The sequence below is a fragment of the Ammodytes marinus genome (assembly GCF_949987685.1).
Source record: "Ammodytes marinus genome assembly, chromosome: 7".
Classification (NCBI taxonomy): domain Eukaryota; kingdom Metazoa; phylum Chordata; class Actinopteri; order Uranoscopiformes; family Ammodytidae; genus Ammodytes; species Ammodytes marinus.
In genome coordinates this window covers 25,022,201-25,043,705 of record NC_137211.1, presented here as the reverse complement: position 1 = coordinate 25,043,705, position 21,505 = coordinate 25,022,201, and the positions used below count along the sequence as shown (strand labels likewise).

Below are 21,505 nucleotides of genomic sequence, written 5' to 3'. Positions count from 1 at the left end.
GTATTACAGCAAGCCTTAGCCATGGCGGAGAGGAGACCACGGCACTACAGTGTGCACAGGGAGATCCTGGATGAAGGAGCAGTGGATGAACTGGCAGAAAAAACAGACTCAAAAATGCCTCTGTCTCAGAAGGTCAAAAATTCACTAAGGTAAAACTTACTGTATCTCTCTCTGCGTATTCAGAGATGTTCTGCATAAAGCAATTACAAAAAGTCCTGGGTACCTAAAAACATAAATTATAGCACCTTTCTCGTAGGGGAGAGAGGCCTAAGTTGTGCATTTTGGAAGTTGTTCCACTCCTTGTTTCTAGAAAACCGTGGAAGAAATTGGAAATGTGACCACATATTTAAGAAGAGCCATCCATTTGACTCATCCTGTAAAGAACGGAGACACAAGGAATAAGAAGCACATTTAAGCTCAAAAAACTGTTTTGCCTTTCAAAGTAAAATGTCCATGATCAAGGTTTTTTGATTATTGTGTCTGAACAATTATAGACAAGTTTGAAAACATTTGACACATGTTTTAGTGCTTTGGTATGCTACATTTTGAGTCTATACAGTTAGCACGATGTCAGCCCTAAACTGCTGCATCATGCTTATTATCCAAAATTCTGGGGATGGGGTGATTTGTGCCAAAGGGCCTGGGTGAGTTATAAGTAAGTAAGTAAGTAAAATGTATTTATAAAAGCACATTCATGACAGTTTGCACTGTCCAAAGTGCTGTACATAGTGCATTCAGTAGGTAAACAATGAAGGTAAATGTAGGGGAATCACATTTGTCAGGTGGCAGTTGGTTCCACAAGCACGGAGCAACTAGTGCAAAGTACATTTCTGAGAGTTGTGCCAGTGGCATGGCTGTATACGCTGGTCACCAAAAGAAAGTGATTGTCTACAGTAGCTCAGAAGAGAGTGACATCTCAATTCCTCTTAACGACACCACTGATGAGAGTTCAGATGGCCAGAAAGATGATGATGGTGACTTTGTCATTGTGAGCTTTGCAGGTAAAACCATTAGATCTGCTAGGCCTTGTTTAAGAAAATTGTCCTTCAATCTTTGTCAACTATTTACTTTATTTACTTTAAATAAACCTTAAATAAGTAATTGTCTAATGGATTTGTCTTGCATTACAGTTTATGAGATATATAGCAATGACACAATTCACCCCATGGTATTCTCTCCAACCGCACAACTTACACCACACCGGGGGCAAGTTGTGCATCAAGACAACTTTTTTTCCGAAAGCTATATTTCTTCAACAGTTTATTCCAGATCCAAAGTTTTTATTGCCAGGGATGCACAACACCCTGAAATATATGTACATATTTGAGTTGGAGACTTTACTGTCAAGGCCTTACTTTAAAGTCACTTTGAGTGAAAAGTTGCACAACTTAAGCCACTCTCCCCTATAATGAATTAGCCTTCAAACACCAGATTTCTTAATTTTACTACATTTACTTAATGTGGTATGCATGTCAGAAAATCAAATAGATACAACATGCAGGTAAATGAGGATGCAGGTAGTTAACTTTCCACTTTTGTCCAAATTTTGTATTTAAAACAATCACAAGAGACTATTTTCATGTGTGAAAGTACTTTTTTAATATCAGAAAGTATTTGAAATTAACAGGGTCAGGACCACATCCATGTTAAAGCAGGAAGTAAAGTCCTTCCAAATGTGAGAATTTTGTTCTTTAATGATTACATGAGGACTCTGACTAAGAAATGTATTATTCACTCATATAACCCCTTGCATTGTTTGGTGCGCTCTAGCAAAACACACATGACAGGCAGTCTAAGAGGAAACAAGATCATGTATTAACCTTTTTGTTGTCCAGGCCTGCCCACACAAAAGGCTGGGCCCCCATAAAACCTCCAGTCAATGGGCCCCCTTACCCATGCTTTACTCGTATCAATGTGTGTGAGTGCACTCATCCCTAAATAAACACATGCATGTCTTTTTAGAGAGACCAACTATCTTAACAACCAGGGACTTGCAGGGACAGTTTGGGGAGCAAGGGCTCATTATTATTTTAAAATAGTAGCACATTTCTGACTTAGCCCAGCATACTTACCAATTTATTTTGATAGCCTTACACTAACACAATTGTTTAACAGATCAACAGATCCATACAAAATAATAAGTTCACACAGAGACATTGTTCTTCATTAGTATTCACTAAAGTAAACAGTTTTTTCACAATTTGCACTAGTTTCTGGTATATAAGCTACATTTACACACTGCACCAAAAATTGCTTTTTGTATGTCTGCACATGACAATAAAGAATTTGATATCTTTTGGTGGTATTGTTGAAATAAATAACACTTAAAAATCACCAAAATTCTTCACACATACAGAAAGCAGGACCTTGGTGGTTACGGCAAAAATTAAAACAGGATGATGCTGCTCGTCAGCTTCATTGTGGTATGACCCGGCTGGTTGGTCAATTGGCCAGGTTTGTGAAAAACTGGTCAGACCTGGCTGGCCGTGTCATCCTGAAGACTTATGTCAAAGCCTTTAGAAGTTATTGTCCCCAAAGGCAAATTCTTTTTCACAAAACTGTACGTTATGGGGAGAGAGAATTTAAATCTGTTTGTAGACCCAGGAAAATTACAGAGTAACTAGCCTGTCCTCTTTATAAGAATGTAGAACTACAAAAGGTACCCAACCTGGGGTCCCTAAAAAGGTGCTTTTTAGGGACCCCAGGAAGAATAGTTGTCACAATGGTGACAACTAATGGGGATCCAACAAACAATAAACAATAAACCTGTTTTTTCATGGGGTCCAAATACTTTTCCCAGCCACACCCAGACACAAGTAGCAGGTACATATGTTTTCCGTGAGTAGGAACGACTCAGGAAATATAATCCAGCCAAAACTGGTTAATATCAAAACCCAATCTTGTCACCATTTGGCACACAAAGGGTTTATAGGATGGATTATGTTTGAAACAGTTACACTCGGCTGTGCTCAATTTGAAAAAATTTGAACATTTCTGCTTTTCTACTGATTATCTGGGTTTGATGCTTCCACAGATATTGTCCGAGTACAGTAAAGGAAAGTAATGCATCATTTTATTAAATAACTACATCTAATATATGGAGACACCTGAATTAATCAAATACTTGATTTTACTGTTACTCAAACTTAAAAAAGATATTCAAGACTAGATTATTTTTTGAGAGTTCAAATTAAATGGATGCAGGGCTCAAATATCCTACAATTTCTGGGAGAACAAATGTATATTTTTTTTTAGATTAACACATCCCAAACCTTGGCCACAACTAGGTGGGAAACCTTCAAGGCATATGCTGTATAAGGGATTAAATGATAATCCATTTCCCCTCAGATCAGTTATGTGGTACCCAGTCCAGGTTCTTGATTGGAAATGACACAGGCTTCTCCCAGAAGATAATAAGACGATGTACAAGGGGCATCATTGTGGAAAAAAAGCTTTTATTTTAATTTGAACAAAAAGTGGCATGTCCAAGATTATTCATACCCTTCTCAATAATCAGTAGAACAGGCCTTTATTGGCTCTTACAGCAATCAAATGCTTCCTATAATTGCTGGCCAGCTTTTTGCATGTCTCTACTGGTATTTTTGCCCATTCATCTTTAGCGATGAGCTCCAACTCTTTCAGGTCCGAGGGTCTCCTTGTCATCACCCTGATCTTTAGCCACTGTAAAACGTTAATGTGTTTGTCCGTTAACCATTTCTTTACCACTTTTGCTGTGTGCTTTGGGTTGTTGTCCTGCTGAAATGTCCACTGGTGCCCAAGGCCAAGTATCTCTGCCAACTGCCTGATGTTGTTCTTGAGAATCTTGATGTATTGCTCTTTTTTCATGGTGCCGTTTAGTGTGATTAGGTTCCCTGGTCCATTGGCTGAAAAACACCCCCCAGAGCATTAGGTTCCCACCACCATGTTTGACAGTGGGGCTTCTCCTTTTTTATGCCAAATGAAGGATACATCATTGTGGCCAAACAATTACATTTTGACCAGAAGTCCTTCTTCTTTGTCCAGACGTTCTGGCGACACTTAGTATTAAACATGTCCAGCTGCTGGCTCTGGGCCAGGCTTTTGAAATGGCTGTAAGCGGGGCCGCGGCTCTGTGTAAACACCCAACTTTGAATAAATATTGACATAAAAATACATATCTAAACATATCTAAAAATAAAGTTTAGCTTAGTTAGGTTCTTGACTTCTAAAGACCATGGGCCCCCCAAGTGGCTGGGCCCTAGAAAGCCTTCCCATTTTCTACCCCTTATGAGCGGCCCTGTTGTCGTCAAGACGTCAAAAGTGGCAAAAAATTTGTCAAACAACAATACTCAAAATTAATAACAAGACACTAACCGCCACCAGGGATATCAAAACATATCCCCCCTTCTCTCTCTCTCTTTGTTCTCTTTGACACACAAACTCAGGTGCTCTGGCCCCCGGATGAAGAGCTGTTTTTTGAGCAGTGTTCCTGTTTTTTCGTGGCTGCCTCGATACTCTCTCAGGGACAACTACCTTGGTGACCTGATCTCTGGACTCAGTGTGGGGATCATGCAGTTGTCGCAGGGTGAGGATGGAAGTTCAGGAAGTACAGTAGAGAGTAGAGATGCAGTGAGGGGGTGAACAGGTAGAATAATTAAAGGGAATATATGTTTGTTTTAATTTGTTTATTTGAAATAGTAATCTGCAGGTATGCATTGCTGTGGTTTCTTCAAATTAATTCCAACATCAACATCTTCCTTGTTATAGCTGGTTTCTAATCAGTACTGTACCTCTGCTGTCCCTGTAGCAATGGCCTGTGCCTTGCTAGCAGCTGTTCCTCCAGTCTTTGGCCTTTACTCATCCTTCTCCCCAGTCCTCATCTACTTCATCTTCGGCACCTCCAAGCACATCTCAGTCGGTTTGTATTTGAACACTTGATGTATCTGCGTAATGCGTCATTTTTACACTGTACAAATTAGAAAGGTTCAGAAAACTCTTAAGTGTTAAGGAAAGATTGCCTACATTTGAGTGAACTAATTATCTGTTTTTGAGATTACTTAGCATTCATATGTAGTGACTAGTGAGTTCTTAAAGGAGAATTAAAGTGATATATTATTGTTTATATAAGTGTTAAATCACTCTATATTCATACAGCAATCACTTAAACAGTATGAACAGCGCATAACACAGTTCTCCCAGTCATTCAGCTTTGCAGTTATTGCCAGATACAATTTTGAGGATCCCGCTCGTTTTTATCAAATCAGGAGACAGAGCACTATAAAGAGGCGGGTCTCTGGGCCTGTGAACAATGACTCGCTGCTCTCCATCGCGGCACTATCTGACAAAAACGGCTGCACGTTAATGTGCTGGGTATGTAGGGACGAGGGAGGGGACTGCTAACTTCAGTCACTGACAGGAAGTTAGCTAAAGGAACCACATCACTTACTTCTCCTTAAATACTAAGAATGGCAAACAGTAACAGTTGTGCCAACTTGTTCTCTGTCACTCATCACCACATGTGTCCCTTCTCCAGGAACATTTGCGGTGACGTGTGTGATGATGGGAGGGGTGGTAGAGCGAATAGCCCCAGACTCATCCTTCATGATATGGGACAATACGACCAACTCCAGTATAGTTGATATTCTAGCCCGCGATGATGAGAGGGTCCGGGTGGCTGCAGCTGTCACTTGCCTGTCTGGATTAATTCAGGTAATACAGAGTCAACCTGGAAATTCTGATCTACAAGTCAAACATATGCGGGAAAATTAACCCCGTTCTGATGTGCCGAAAAATCTGGTCAGTTCTCTTTTATGTCTTGTTTGAGCGGACGGATATGCTGTCATAACCATCAATAGCCTCAAGCAGTCATAAAGGAAAACATCAACGAATCAATTTAAAAGCAGTAAAAATACTCAAAGCCTGAATCCCGCCTAGACGAATGCATGTCAATAAAAACGCTTTTTAGCCTCCATAAGATAAATTTCAATAACTTATTGATCACTTTAAAAGTATGAAAGGGAGCTGTATTTTCTGACCTTTGAATGCATGTGAATATATATGTACTATGTGAACAGACCAGGCTAGAAGGTCAAACTGTAACTAAATAAGAATTATAGCTTAGGTCTGCTGGGATAAAACAGATGGTAAGACAGGGTTATTCCTGATTGTTCTCCCTCTTAGTTAAAGTATATCTCAATATGTTTTTCATTGTGTCATATGTGGAGCTTCTGCTTGGACTGATTCACTTTGGCTTCGTTGTGACCTACCTGTCTGAGCCCCTGGTCCGAGGTTACACAACAGGGGCTGCCATCCATGCCATTGTGTCCCAGCTCAAATACACCTTTGGCATCAACCCTGTGAGACACAGCGGAGCCTTCTCGTTGTTATATGTAAGAAAGAACACATGTCACAGCCATTAAAGCTATAATGCGTAACTGTTTAATTAAATCAATGTGGGTTACATTCAAGCCATTGCCAAATGAGCTGAAACAAAGTCGATCAAGCCTATCAGCTCCACAAAACTCTCGCTGTATTATTCAGTATGACAGTGTTTAAAAACTGGCCCCGACACTGGCGCAGGAGCTCAAGAAGCGTCCCAGAAATGTTTCAGTGGACGTACAGCAGAATAATATCCATTCTCGATCACTGAAGGCTTACCTCATGTAGATGCGCTGACAGTGATGTTGTAATTTCTCAGAATTCCTCATGGGGGTGACAGAAGTTACGCACTATAGCTTTAACAGCTGCTAAGTTATACATGTTGTTTTAATTGTATTGAGTAAGGATTAAAACACACACACACACACACACACACACACACACAATAATGATGTTATTTATCTTCCTTCCAGACTGTGTTGGAGGTGTGTTATCTCATTCCACAGACAAATGTTGGCACTCTTGTGACCAGCATTGTCGCAATAGTCGGACTCATCCTCACTAAGGAACTCAACGCATACTTGAGTAAAAAACTGCCCATTCCTATACCTGTGGACCTGCTTGCCGTGAGTATACAGAAATACAGAATGAATGTACTCCATAATATTCTCTACGGACAGTTTGTTAGTTTGTTCCTAAAGATAAGCTCACACTATTCCAGCCCCAGCTATTCCACTTACCAACATCGGCTATTTATCTGTTTCATCAGATTGTGATTGCCACAGTCATCTCCTGGCAAGTGAATTTGGAGGAGAAATATGGAGTGGATGTGGTCGGACCGATTCCCTCGGGGTGAGGCCACAGCAAACGTACAGAAATGGGTGTTGTTTACAAATAGGGAAAATTAAGGTTTTATAATTATTAATACAGGCCAGATATACACTTTGCACATACAACCTATATATGACGAAACATTTGTGAACAAAACATACAAATGCACAAATTACTGTAATAGAAAAGTTAGTCGGAGGACTTGAGTAATTAAAAAGAAAAAATAGTATATATTTTAATAGACAGTGCCAAATCAAATGCATATGTTTGTCCATATATAGTTTGAGTCCTGCTATTCACAAGATCACTTCTTTCTTTTTTTTACATTTGTGCTACTTCGTAATGGTGTCTTGCAAATTGTTTCTCCAAAACAGATTGGCTTCACAGTTTATTTTTTAGAACATTTAAATTCAAATTAGTTTTCGATTGAGCTTTAAATATAACTTACAAAAACATAAACATTATTATCAAAGGGAAGTGAAGTATGAGTAATGGGATAATGTATTCTACTCTCTCCATATCTTCCAGTCTCCAGCCGCCTGTTGTCCCAAAGTTGTCCCTGTTTGGTCAGGTGATTGGGGATGCCTTTGCTCAGGCTGTGGTCGGCTACGGCGTCGTTATCTCACTGGGAAGAATCTTTGCCCTTAAATATGGATACAAGGTGGACAGCAACCAGGTAGGGAGCGGATAGGTGGAATCCAGAATGTGTTGCTCTTTCAAGGTTGGTTACTTGTATGTCACGTGTATTCTTTCTCTGGCTTTAGGAACTAATCGCCTTGGGTCTGAGTAACACGGTCGGAGGGTTTTTCCAGTGTTTTGCCATCAGCTGCTCCTTGTCTCGCTCCATGGTTCAGGAGAGCACAGGAGGGAAGACTCAGGTTGGTACCACTGAGAAGTGCCTTGGAGCGATGCATTGTGGGAGTGTTCTCTTTTCCATCATGGAGGCATGGTTAAGATAAATGTGTGCAGAGAATATAGGTATGGTTGCAAAAATTGACAGAACATCTAAGTGAACTCACCCTTTGAACAGGATGAACGCCGGAGATCAGAATGTCTTTTGTGAGAGAACCTCAGTCAAAATAAAGCATTCTACATAAATCCTCACCATACTAACAAAGATGCATGAAGGCAAACACATCAAAAGCTCCACCACTATCTTAAAAAAACGTACATCATATTAATTCATAGGAGTTTTATCTCATATGAGATCGTAAACTGCAAACTGTTTGAGAATGTCAATAGAGATTGTGTTTTGTCATTTAGTAATGTAACTGTCTAGCTGTGCCCTATCATTTTAATCAACAGATCTGACATCTGATATGTTACTTTTCTTGGCCAACATCATACTGATGCACAAATATAACCTTACATTTTTAAAGCTGTTTTAGGTTGCACGATATTTGCTCCTTCTCCTTTGTTTTTTTTTTCCCACACAGCTGAGCATTTTAACAAAGCATTAACAGTCACAACATTTATGAAAAATGCTACTGGTGTTTATGCTTTTAAAAATTAACAAGGACGTTGAATGAGATACCTTTTCAGACCAGTATTTTCTTTATCCCAACTTCTCACTTTGCCCGCACTTATAAAGTTGTGCAAATCTTAAAGGTTAAACGGGGTGTCATAGCTGGTCATAATTAACGTTCCTCTGTTTAGTGGCATCATTTAAAAACTCTTAGTGAATCGATTTTGTCTTGTATTGTTGAAGTCCACACACACACATACACAGATTCACTGAAAGGCCAAACTAATTTAGTCTGATTACACCATTAATTCAGCTAAGGCCTATTACCAAAAATCTGGAACAAACTTCCAGAAAACTTGAGGTCTGCTGCAACTCTCAGTTCTTTTAAATCGAGTCTGAAGACTTTTTTGTTTCCATTTTAACCTGCAATTTTTATTTTATTTGCTTCTTTTATTAGCTTTTAAATGTTTTATAATGTGTCTCCATTTTAACCTGCAATTTTTATTTTATTTGCTTCTTTTATTCGCTTTTAAATGTTTTATAATGTGTTTTATGTATTCTAATCTTGCCCCTGTAAAGCACTTTGAGTGGCCTTGTGTCTGAATTGTGCTATATAAATAAACTTGCCTTGCCTTGCCTTACAGAGGAGAGAGGAAGGAGAGGCCTTAACCCATCATGTCTTGACTCCTCTCATCAGCATGTACCAGTTCACACTAACAACCACTGCATCATTCTTCCCTTATGTAGCTGTTCTTCAAGCACTGGTCAATTTTTAACAGTGCTTTTTTGCAGTGTCTTGCCTTAAGCACTCCATGTACTCCAAGCACTTTCCAAGCTCTATCTCTCTATCTCTCTGTCTCTGTCTGTCTGTCTGTCTCTCTCTCTCTCTCTCTCTCTCTCTCTCCATTCCTCATGCCTCTACCTTCCCTCTCCCTTCACTGCAGGTTGCTGGGGCTCTATCAGCAATGATCATTCTTATCATCACGCTCTGGATTGGAGCCCTCTTTGAAGATTTGCCCAAGGTACTTTATCCATGTGGGGCCTGGGAGTGTTCATATCTGTGCCCAAGCATATGCACATGTCCAAGTCTGAGTTAATGTGGTTTCCCTTCCTCCTCAGTAAGTAAAAAAGAAAACAAAAAAAGGCAAGAGCTGAGCTTGTGTTGCTATAATGGCACTAACAGATACTATTTTAGCATCTGATAAAGTGAATGGCTTCTTTAAGAAAATAATAATAAATAATAATAAAAACATCTGGAAATAATTAATCACGTTGATTTTACTTGAATACATTCAGTTGAACAAAGTACAGGTTTCCAGGCTCTGAAGCATAATTATTGTTTAACTATGAGCCTCTAAGTATGAACCATACATGGATGGACCCACAAAGCAGACTCACAGAACAGGTTGAGTACAGGGTTTCAATCGGGTTTAGGCTTACTTTACGTCGGCACACTTGTAATCTGTAGCACAGGCAAAGGTATACAAATCCACAGACAACAAGGGCAGTCTAAAGGCAAAACAATAAAAATAATATCAAAGGGGCAATGAGATTCTCACCCGAAAGTAAGTGATATCAATTATTAAATGCTTTGCACAATCACATAACAGGTTTGTCTCACATAAACTAACTCACCTTCATCTTTGAGGCCTTTGAAACCGTAGCGCTGTATATAAAATGTACTATATTGGACTCACTTTGCAGACAGTGCTGGCCGCTATCATCTACGTAAACCTCCATGGCATGATGAAGCAATTCATGGACATCCCTGCACTGTGGAAGAGCAACAAAGTAGACATGGTGAGTGTACTTAAAAGTAGACAAGGGCATGATTCATGTGTGGGGAAGATAAGATTCATTCATACTTTGGTAACAGGATGTACTGCACTGATGGGCATATCTTCTTCTCTGTAGATTCAATGTCGTTTGAAATCACAGCACTTCAAAAGCTGTATATGTCATACTCTTTTCTGAGGAAAAGTGCTTTCTTGAATACAAAATTCTCCAGCATAGGATATAAAAAGTTGCTTATTTATTTTTACCTTAAAATGAGCATTTTATATCTACACTGGAGCTGGTCGGGCAGCCATGTTGCACCGCCATGTTTGTACAGTAACACAGAACGGACAAACTTAACGGCCCGACTTATTTTTATTTGTAGTGGTTGTTAACCGGACATCCACCTGTTGGAAGACAAAGAAGAAGTTCCATAGAATAAATAAATAAATACATATTCACCTCATCACTATTTATACACACTTGAGGCTGTGGTGGATGCTGACATCTTCAGTAACTAACTTCTTGTCCTAAAAGGCCACTTCAGCTTCTTTAAATTCTCTGAAGGTGGTGGCGTAGAAACAGTGTTGCAATCTAGATTGTCCACCACTGGATGCCGCCAAAATACACTTTTATTACACACTGCACCTTTAATAAAAACATACTGTATAACAAGTCACGTGTAATCATTGTTATAATTGACGGTATCTAGTCTTATTACATAATCACTCTATGTCTCTCTCTGTCCCCAGCTGGTCTGGGTGGTCACCTTCATCCTAACCTGTTTGTTCAACCCTGACCTGGGACTGGCTGCTTCCATCGCTTTCTCCATGCTCACCGTCATCTTCAGAACACAGCTGTAGGAAACCTTGAGCTGTCTCTCTCACACACCCATTATTATAGACTAATAAACACTAATAGTTCAGTGGAAAGGGTGTGTCTGGTTGACAAGAGCTAGAGCTATTTATTTATTTCAGTTTATTTCGATCAAAACATATTCACAACATTACTTACATAAGTTAAAAAAATAAAATAATAAAAAACACACAAAATAACACAAAGTTGTCATCGTAATTTATATATTAATTTCTTATAAATAGTATTGATCGAAAAGGTGTAGGCTGAAGCCTTAGCTTATTGCGCCTACCCTTTTTACATTATGTTTATTTATTCATTTTTCGTTGGTCCCTCAGGAGCTATCAATCTTCACACCCAATAATTAATTAAATAATTCTCTCTCTCAAACCGCAACTAAACATAAACTATTACAAATTGTGTTTGTTCTGTGTGTATTCCAGGCCTACGTACTCCATACTAGGGCAGGTTCCAGACACTGATGTGTACAGGCCGCAGGAGGAATATAACCAGGTAAGGTACATTATCGTCTATAACATGCAAGCAGAAAGTGAGGGTGATCAAGCTCTGGCTGCATGTTAGCATTAGGGTTGCCAACTTAGTCAACATATTGCAGCGGTGTGGGTAGGGCTGCTCGATTACGGCAAAACAACATTTAAATAGCGTCCAGTTATCTCTGATAAAAGTATTTTGTTAATGATAATAGAAAGGGAATGTTAGTTCTTTATTTCCCACTATAATTGAGTAACTCATTCAAGGACCAATTGATTTTAGGTGAGGCAGGTGCCAGGGATTTTGATCTTCCGTTCCTCTGCCACCCTCTACTTTGCCAATGCTGAGATGTACCAAGAGGCCCTTGGAGAGAAGGTGATGACACACACACACACACACACCCTTAAACTTAGCTTAACTCTAAAACCAAGTCAAACAGGCCTTCAAAGTATAAGGTTTAAAAGTAAAAAATCAACCATACACACTGAAACAGAAAAGTATAAGTTACAAACCTAGATTTACATCTAGTTAAACTCAAAACAACCACACACAGAGAAAAGAAAAAACCAACTCCTGCAACAATCCCCCTTGTCACAATGTCTGTGAAATGAACTTCTCTTCCAAACACTATTCCTGACACAGTAATCAATGACCCGGCATTTTGACTGATTCAAACATCAAGATCGTGACATACATTGTTCAAAATGTCATCCCCCCATATCTTCCTCTCCTTTCTACTTTGATTAAAGCCCTCCCCTCCTTTTCTGTGCCCTTTCTCTCTCCCTCCCCCCTCTTCCTTCGCGTCTCTTTGGGGCAAAAGGGAAGACAGATCGAGGGAAGGTAGAAGAAAGATGACAAAAGATGGAGGCAGGGTGAGAGGCTGAGATTGAATAAGTGAGGGAGATAATGGAAAAGTCTCATTCATTAAAATGTCAGAATTTTCTCTAGTCTTCCATGCACAAATAAGCTCTCACTGAGCTGCTGTCGGCTGGCAGAGGATGCAAGTTTGTTTACAAGGTGAGACATTGCCACCAGATGCATTCTGGTGATTTTAGGATCTGTCAGGAAAAGTGTTTTCTGCTACATCAGTCCACTGTAGACTTGTTGTGTGTAGTGGGAAATGGAGAAATTTGGGACAACTTACTGCTTTGTTTTCAGATGCAGAGACTAATGGGTTGCACTTGTGTATAATGCTGCAATAACATCAATTGGTGTTCTAATGCTACAAGAGACGGTATAAGAGCCAAATCATACATTATTGCATGAATTACTTTTTCCTATAATATCATTACATCAGTGTTTTTAAGACGCTATACTTTTTTTCAGATGGCTTAAATGGCAATAATCAAATCCTCATCCACTTTGCAACTGTCCGGCAGACATTTTATTCGGGCTACGCAAGTCACAAAAACAAACAATGAGAATCTGATTGGCTGTTGCTGACCGATGATCATTTTTCTTTGTATTTCCTGTTACCTCATTTGTCCTTACTGATTGCCAATTATGTTTTCTACACACTTCAGAACTACTATTAGACCTACTATGTGATTTTAAATATACAAATGGTATGCTTAAATTATACATTGCATCTGTGCACCCTTTCAAAAGGTTGGATAAGGTAAGGTTGCTCTATTCATACCCTTGGGTCTATGCATTTTGCAGCAAGATGATTACATATTGCAATCACAAAACAAACTTTAACATAAAACAGCATGAATTACAGGCTGCTGGAAAAAAGATAAGAGTACTCAGTATGGAGTCCTCAGTGTTCCACCATTCAGAAAATAAAAGAGAGAGAGAGAGAAATAAATATCAATAAATAATTCTGGACTGGAATGAAACCAGGATAAAATCAGGTAGAAAACCAAAGAAATAGTGCTGACAAAAAGGATAAATAATTGCGTTTATGTGCAAAAATCGCTATCAGTTGTTCAACTCAGTGATAGTCGCAGGAACAAAGTTATTTTTGAAACTCTTTGTACTGCATCTTGGGACTGAAAACTGAAATTCATTCATCATCTAAAAAAAGGGGCTAGCAATCTGCTGTAGCTGTCTGGTGTTGTACTGGGAGGTGTTTTGGTTAAGGCTCTGACTGGTGAGAATTTTCTGTGAGCGGCAGTACACTTAGTTATTTTGCAAATTCCTGGCTTAACTGGAGCTGTCACATATTTCAGTGTGTATGTCATGTATAATTAAAAAGCACTAAAGCTTGCCAGCACACACGCTTGTAGGACATCAGTATCTTTTCCCTACCTTTTGAGATAAAAACCCTCTTTTCCATTGTTTGGTTTGTTGGAAATCACCCTATTTGGAGGTAGATATTGTCAGTAGCAGACTATTTCTACTGTACATCTCACTGAGGCTGCTAAACAGAAACCATATTTTAATAAGGGTTTTTCTTGCTGTTATCACCTCTCCTTGTTATGTTCATATTTGCCATGAAAAGATCACATCGTGAAGTTATTTGAATATAAATGATGGATGACAAAATCGGCAGTCATTGTTCAGTGCATATATTCATGCTTATTCAATGCTTATTTAAAGTTAATATGAGACAATCTAGTGGAAATCCTCCAAAGTTTGAAACAAACAAACATCAAGGAATGCACTTGGGATCCAGACAAAATAATTGAGTTGTTCATTTCATGTTTACTTTAAACACGAATCCTCAAGCAAAAGCACTAAGCTTCATGAACATACGTGTCACGTGGTTGTTTCTTTATTAGCGATAAAGCATGAGATGTTTTTTTCTCAGCCTGCTACCTGACACACCTGCTTACTTGGATTAGGGTTATATTTGTTTTGATGATTCATTCTAGTTGGACTGACTGAACTGGCTAAACTGGCTTATTAAACCTTTGTGTTTCATTACTAGGACCATAAGAAGAGGAGGGTATAGCAAGAGTAATTCATGTTGATCTATCACCACTTCTATTATTGTGACACAATAACATCTTGTGCAACATTGTACATTCTTTTTTTTCTGGTTAGAATACTTTTTTACACTTTATTTTATTGAATTTACCAATTCTACAATACTACTCTTCCCAGTTGTTTTTAGTACATAAAACATCACCAGACAATTGGTGTAAATATTTACTCCACTCTACAATGTTTGTCAAAGGGATCTTCAGTTTAAATTGGTTTTAATGAGGAAGCTTATCAACTTAGCTTATTGCATTAGGTGGTAGAGCGGGTTGGCCAATGATCCAAGGGTTGGCGGTTCGATCCCCTCTCTGCCACCTGTGTCATGGTTGTTGTGTCCTTGGGCAAGACACTTAACCCACCTAGCCTCGTCTGAATGTGTATGACTGCTGTATGTTTGAGGTGGTGTTCGGAGGGGCTGTAGGCGCTGAATGGCAGCCACGCTTCCGTCAGTCTCAGCTGTGGCTACTATCGTAGTTTACCACCACCAGTATGACTGTGTGTGAATGAATGGAACCTGGATCCCTTTAAAGTGCTTTGAGTGCCTTGAAAAGCGCTATATAAATCCAATCCATTATTATTATTAGAAAGTCAATAATAATAAAATACAGCTTTTGAAACAGTTTAGGAAAAATATGTGGTGATGCTCAATGCAGATATATCCTCTGATATCATCATATTGAGGTAGGCTACTCATTCTAATTGAAGGAGAGTTTTGTTTCCATTTTCCAGTTTTTTTTACCATGTTTGATTGTCTTTTTGTTTGATTGTCTTTTGCTGTCTTATAGTCGGGCATTGACATAACCAAACAACTGTCTGCGAAGAAGAAACTGGAGGACAAAAGGAAGAGGCAAGAGAAGAAAAATGCAAAGAAAGCCAAGAATAATGTGGACATGGTGAGGATGACCAGAGACATTATATTTACTTAGTGACTGACTGAACCCCTGCTGAACTTCAATTGAAATCAAAAGTCAAAGTCAAATGTATTTCTATAGCACATTTAAAAACAACATCAGTCGACCAAAGTGCTGTACAAAATTCAACACAAAACAACACATAAGATACATGAGAAAAAAAAGGGAGGGAGTATCAAAGTCTCAACTTTTGTTGAAGGCCACTGCAAAAGTCTTCGGCAACGTTTTATGACACATTCCAAGTGAAACTGTATTCAACCATACCTGATCCTCAAATGTCTCGTTCTGTTCTGAACTCTGATAGTGATTTATTATTATCTAAAACACAACACTTGACTTGGATAAACCTGGTGTCTCCTCCCGTACAGGAGGGGACGGAGCATAGGGACGTGGCTGTCATTGAGGTGTTTGCTGAGCCCGACCCTTCACTCCCCACAGCCATCATCCTAGACCTCAGCCCCGTCAACTTCCTGGACACGGTGGGAGTCAAGACGCTACGTGGTGTAAGCATACGGCCGTCACATTTTCACATCCACACACACCCAAGAGAACAAAAAGGGAGGTGGGAAATACTTATCAATGATTAAATTGCTTGTACATATAAGAAATTCAAAACATTTTAGGAGTGCATTCTAAATACATCCCAATAGTTACATGTACATAATCTACATTTATGTGTCTTAAATTCGAACGAAACTGGTTACTCTTAAATTCTACATTCTTGTCATCTAAAATGCAAATCCAGAAACATATTTTTACATAAGTCAAATGAACAAACATGCATACTGCAGTTGATAGTCAATAAGGAAATGTCCTCCAAAACTAGACAATGAACTAACAAAGATGACTGTTTCTGATGCTTTTATCTCAGCTGTGCTAACGTCTTTCTCTTTAACCAACACTTGTGACCCTGCATTTCTCATTTCTTTCCTCAACAATTTCAACTCGTCCTCCATTCTTCCCTCCTTTTCCTTATCATTGATCCCCTCAGGCATTCAATTACTGTGAATTGAATTGTCAGAGTAATTAAATGAAACCCCAGCACGACCTTTGCTCTGTGCCTCTGTGTCTGTTTCAGATCCGGAAAGACTACGGTCAAATCGGTATAGAGGTGGTTCTCGCTGGTTGCCAAAGTAAGTCCCTCTTAGAGCTAGATAACAAACAATAAAAAAAAATGCAACCTAATTTTTGTTGATTTGGGCATATTACATTTTCTCTCACATTCATTTTTACATGAAATTAACCAGAAAATATCAAAATCTATCAGATATAACTCTATTACAGTCATTGTTTACAACTGTATGAGCTTCCTGGGCGTATGAGTGTTAGTAAATGTATTTTCCTAAATCTGTTGGCTGATTCTCCATTCGTCTTTCTATTATACAAAAGCTTCTATTCCATATGACTCGGGTCGAACTTATTCCATCGTAGACGTTAGTGATTCCCTGACGGTTTGCCAGAAGTATTCCAAAATTGCACAGGGATCTTCTCTTATCCCACACACAAATGTAGGCTATTTCTTTTGACATCCATGTTCCAGACCCGCTTGGCCACACACAATTTCAATTCCCTCAACAACACTGGATGTTGCTTTAGCTGTTTGCCTATGTTATTGTAACATTTCCTGCAAAGGAAGTGGATGTATGATGCTGGTACGCCGTTTTCCAGAGAACACTATTCCAGGTTGTTTAAGTCTGGCAAGATACGTAATACTTGGTCACTCACGAGAAGATTGTAATGGGTCCTACGGGAAGTTTGGGAAATACTGATGTGGTTGGGTTATTGGTTTTATAAAGCATCTGCTCTTTGTTTAGTTTATATGCTAGCCCACATATATTTAGGTCTGACTTTCTGGATGGAAAAAAAGAAAAGTGGTTCTCCAGGGACAAATATCTTAAAACCACAATGCTAGAAGCCATCCAGTTTATTTTAGAGGACAAGCAGCTCTAATTAGTCTTTACTCAGTTGACGGCCTGGAATGAGAAAAAGGAGTTTGTTAAGAATATTCATACAGCCAAGAATTACAACAAGGTTCAATTAAAACATACCGCTCACTTTTAATTTTTTACTTTTAGTCCATTTAAATTAACCGACTTTGAATGTTTTAAAATGTTCTCTATTTATCCAATTTTTTTTATGCTTATCACTCCTTCTATCCTACCACAAATACTGATAGACAAATCTGAAATTCGTATTAATTATTCACTCTCTTTCTCCCTCTCCTTTTCTAGCTGGCGTGGTGGACAACCTGCAGACCGGAGGTTTCTTTAATGAGACAGTGACAAGATCCTGTCTCTTCTCCAGTGTCCATGATGCCGTGTTGTTCTGCCAGTCATCCAAAACACATGACTATGATAAGGTGATATATTCTTTATGAGTGCGCACACATGCAAAAAAAACACACACAACATCATACATCACAGAACAGACAACTGCTGTGTGATAGACAGGCTGCATGTAAATTATAACTGCGATTACTTTACACTGGAGTCACTGGGGGAGTGGTTGTGGCAGGTTGTTAAAAAAATGTTAAAGAGGAAAAGTATGAGCCCAGCGGCCTGTGACTATGGAGAACATGCCATCCACAGACAGTTTCACATTAGGATCTCGTTGTTGTTGTTGTAATAGGGAACAAAACACTGTAGCATTATCCAAAGGTATATGTGGCAAGTGTATTCTATAGCCAGAACTCAAACTTGCCATTAATGTGGCAGAGATGCTCATTGTACTAATGATTCAGACAGACTACCATGTCAATTACAAGCTTTATACGGCCTTAATGAAGGAGAGATTCACACTCCTGATATAACATCCTGCCGCCTCCCTGATCCAACAGCGATATAAATGTAGACAAAGTTTTAAAATGAAAAAAAAAAATTATACTGTCTGTAGCTATATATGTAAATGTATGCATCTTCTGCATGCATTAAACTCTCTCAATGAACTTAGCACAGTCTGACTATGGACACATGGAATTTGTGCTATCCAAATTAGGTAAAAAATAAAACATATTCTCAAACCATTCAATTCAGCAACCAGTTGTTTGGGAATGATTCCTTACAGTAATAGCCTATGTTTGATATGTTGTTCCTTGAGGATTGGTTCATTGATCCCTACTCTCTCCAAGCTTGATTGCAAATTGATTTTCACACAGTCAGGTGTGTGGGGGATGGGTTAGATGCATGGCCATCCCTACAATTACGGTATAATGTACAGTATCTCACAAAAGTGAGTACACCCCTAACATTTCTTCAAATATTTCATTATATCTTTCCATGCGACAACACTGAATAAATGACACTTTGATACAATGTCAAGTAGTCAGTGTACAGCTTGTATAACAGTGTAAATGTACTGTCCCCTCAAAATAACTCGACACACAGCCATTAATGTCTAAACTGCTGGCAACAAAAGTGAGTACACCCCTAAGAAAAAATGTCCAAATTGGGCCCAAAGTGTCAATATTTTGTTTTGCCATCATTATTTTCTAGCACTACCTTAACCCTCTTGGGCATGTAGTTCACTAGAGCTTCACAGGTTGCAACTGGAACCCTCTTCTACCCATTCATGACGACATCAAGGAGCTGGTGGATATTAGAGTCCTTGCGCTCCTCCATCTCCCGTTTTAGGATGCCCCAAAGATGCTCAATAGGGTTTAAGACTGGAGACATGCTTGGCCAGTCCATAACCTTTACCATCAGCTTCTTTAGCAAGCCAGTGGTCGTTCGGAGGGGTGTTTGGGGTCGTTATCATGTTGCAGTACTGCCCTGCGGCCCAGTTTATGAAGGGAGGGGATCATGCTCTGCTTCAGTATGTCACAGTACATGTTAGAATTCAATGAACTGTAGATCCCCAGTGCTGGCAGCACTCATGCAGCCCCAGACCATGACACTCCAACCACCATGCTTGACTCTAGGCAAGACACACTTGTCTTTGTACTCCTCACCTGGTTGCCGCTCCACACTCTTAACACCATCTGAACCAAATAAATGTATTTTGGTCTCATCAGACCACAGGACATGGTTGCAGTAATCCATGTCCGTAGTCTGTTTGTCTTCAGCAAACTTTTTGTGGGGTTTCTTGTGCATCATCTTTAGAATAGGCTTCCTTCTGGTATGACAGCCATGCAGACCAGTATGATGCAGAGTGCGGCGTATGGTCTGAGCACTGACAGGTTGACCCCCCACCCCTTCAAGCCCTTCAGCAATGCTGGCAGCACTCATACGTCTATTTTCCAAAGCCAACCTCTGTGTACGACGCTGACCATGTGCACTCAACCTTCGTAAACTGGGCCGCAGGGTGGTATTGCAACATGATAACGACCCCAAACACACCTCCAAGACGACCAGTGGCTTGCTAAAAAAGCTGAGGGTAAAGGTTATGGCCTGGCCAAGCATGTCTCCAGGCCTAAACCCTATTGAGCATCTTTGGGGCATCCTCAAACAGAAGGTGGAGGAGCGTAAAGGTCTTTAATATCCACCAGCTCTGTGATGCTGTCATAAATGGGTGGAAGAGGGTTCCAGTTGCAACCTGCAAAGCTCTAGTGAACTCCATGCCCAAGAGGGTTAAGGCAGTGCTGGAAAATAATGGTGGCCACACAAAATATTTACACTTTGGGCCCAATTAGTAAATTTTTTCTAAGGGGTGTACTCACTTTTGTTGCCAGCAGTTTAGACATTAATGGCTGTGTGTCGAGTTATTTTGAGGGGACAGTAAATTTACACTGTTATACAAGCTGTACACTGACTACTTTACATTGTATCAAAGTGTCATTTATTCAGTGTTGTCCCATGGAAAGATATAAAGAAAAATGTGAAGAAATGTGAGGGGTGTACTCATTTTTGTGAGATACTGTATGTTGATGTGTTTTCATGCAAATCCCTTATATTTGTTTTTCACACACAGTTAGACACACACTTCCAACAACATTTAGTTTTTCATACTGTATATAGGCATCAGAATGGCTCCTCAAGCACACACCATATGTGTGATGACATATTACACTCTGCTTTGAACACATGTGCATTGCGTGTGTAAATCTCATTTGTGCACCTGTGCTTGCACGCATGTCTGCCTAATGATCGGCGTATTTCCTCAGTTTCTGCTTTTGTATTTAGTTCGGTCCGTGACTTTATGTGTCGGCTTGCGTAGGAGAAATCCTTCAAAAAGAACAAAGACGTGGCACTGGTCCATGACAAACAGTCTTTGATGGAACAGATTATCTTCTTGGGGGAGATAGGAAGTTCACATTCACGCAAAAAGAATAGACACTGCATGGCACGATAACACACACACACACACACAAACAACAACAGCGGAAACAAGAATGTGGTGGGTGTGAAAATGAGGAATGCAAAAGTTTGGTTTGGAAATTCATCTGGCATGTGGTCTCCCTCAAGTGCATATCTATTTAATTCCATTAATTGAAGTAATCTTGATTGGCATAAGTAAAAAGGAGAGCATCACAGATGCATATCGGGATCAAGTAGAAGAGCCTAGCATATACCCCCAGAGGCCCTTAAGAAATGCAAAATATATTAAGTTTATGGCAATGCAGTGAATTCCCACGGTGCAAAGTGAACACATCAGAATTTTCAAATAGTTAGACTGAGAAACATTACTTCTGAGATTGAAAGCGTGCAGATCCAAAGTTCAGGGCAACATGTTCACAGTGCTGTTCCGTTCCTCCTCATTAACCTCCTCATTTCAGACTTGATGCCCCTGGAGAGAAATTAAAAATCTGGCACATATTTTTTTTTATTTATTTTTTAATCAGGCTGGTATTTTTTCACTTATCTGTCGCTCTTAGTATTGCTCTTCTTCTTGTCCTCTGATTTGATCTCTCAATCTCCTCCTTTATTCACAGGAGATCGCAGCGACACACTTCTGA

The 21,505-nt window shown here is 39.5% G+C and overlaps 1 protein-coding gene across 1 annotated transcript; it reads left to right on the top strand.

Annotated features, from left to right (window-relative positions):
- Positions 1–21: 21 nt before the first annotated feature.
- slc26a6.2 (solute carrier family 26 member 6, tandem duplicate 2) lies at positions 22–21,505 on the top strand (the record flags this gene model as incomplete). Its single annotated transcript, XM_080030760.1, has 19 exons — positions 22–149; positions 4,425–4,564; positions 4,787–4,897; positions 5,513–5,688; positions 6,204–6,368; positions 6,831–6,983; positions 7,127–7,209; positions 7,717–7,864; positions 7,953–8,066; positions 9,598–9,675; positions 10,358–10,453; positions 11,182–11,288; positions 11,728–11,797; positions 12,059–12,151; positions 15,490–15,597; positions 15,984–16,118; positions 16,694–16,748; positions 17,847–17,974; positions 21,482–21,505. The coding sequence occupies 19 exons, from the start codon at positions 22–24 to the stop codon at positions 21,503–21,505; spliced, it is 2,112 nt and encodes a 703-aa protein (XP_079886886.1).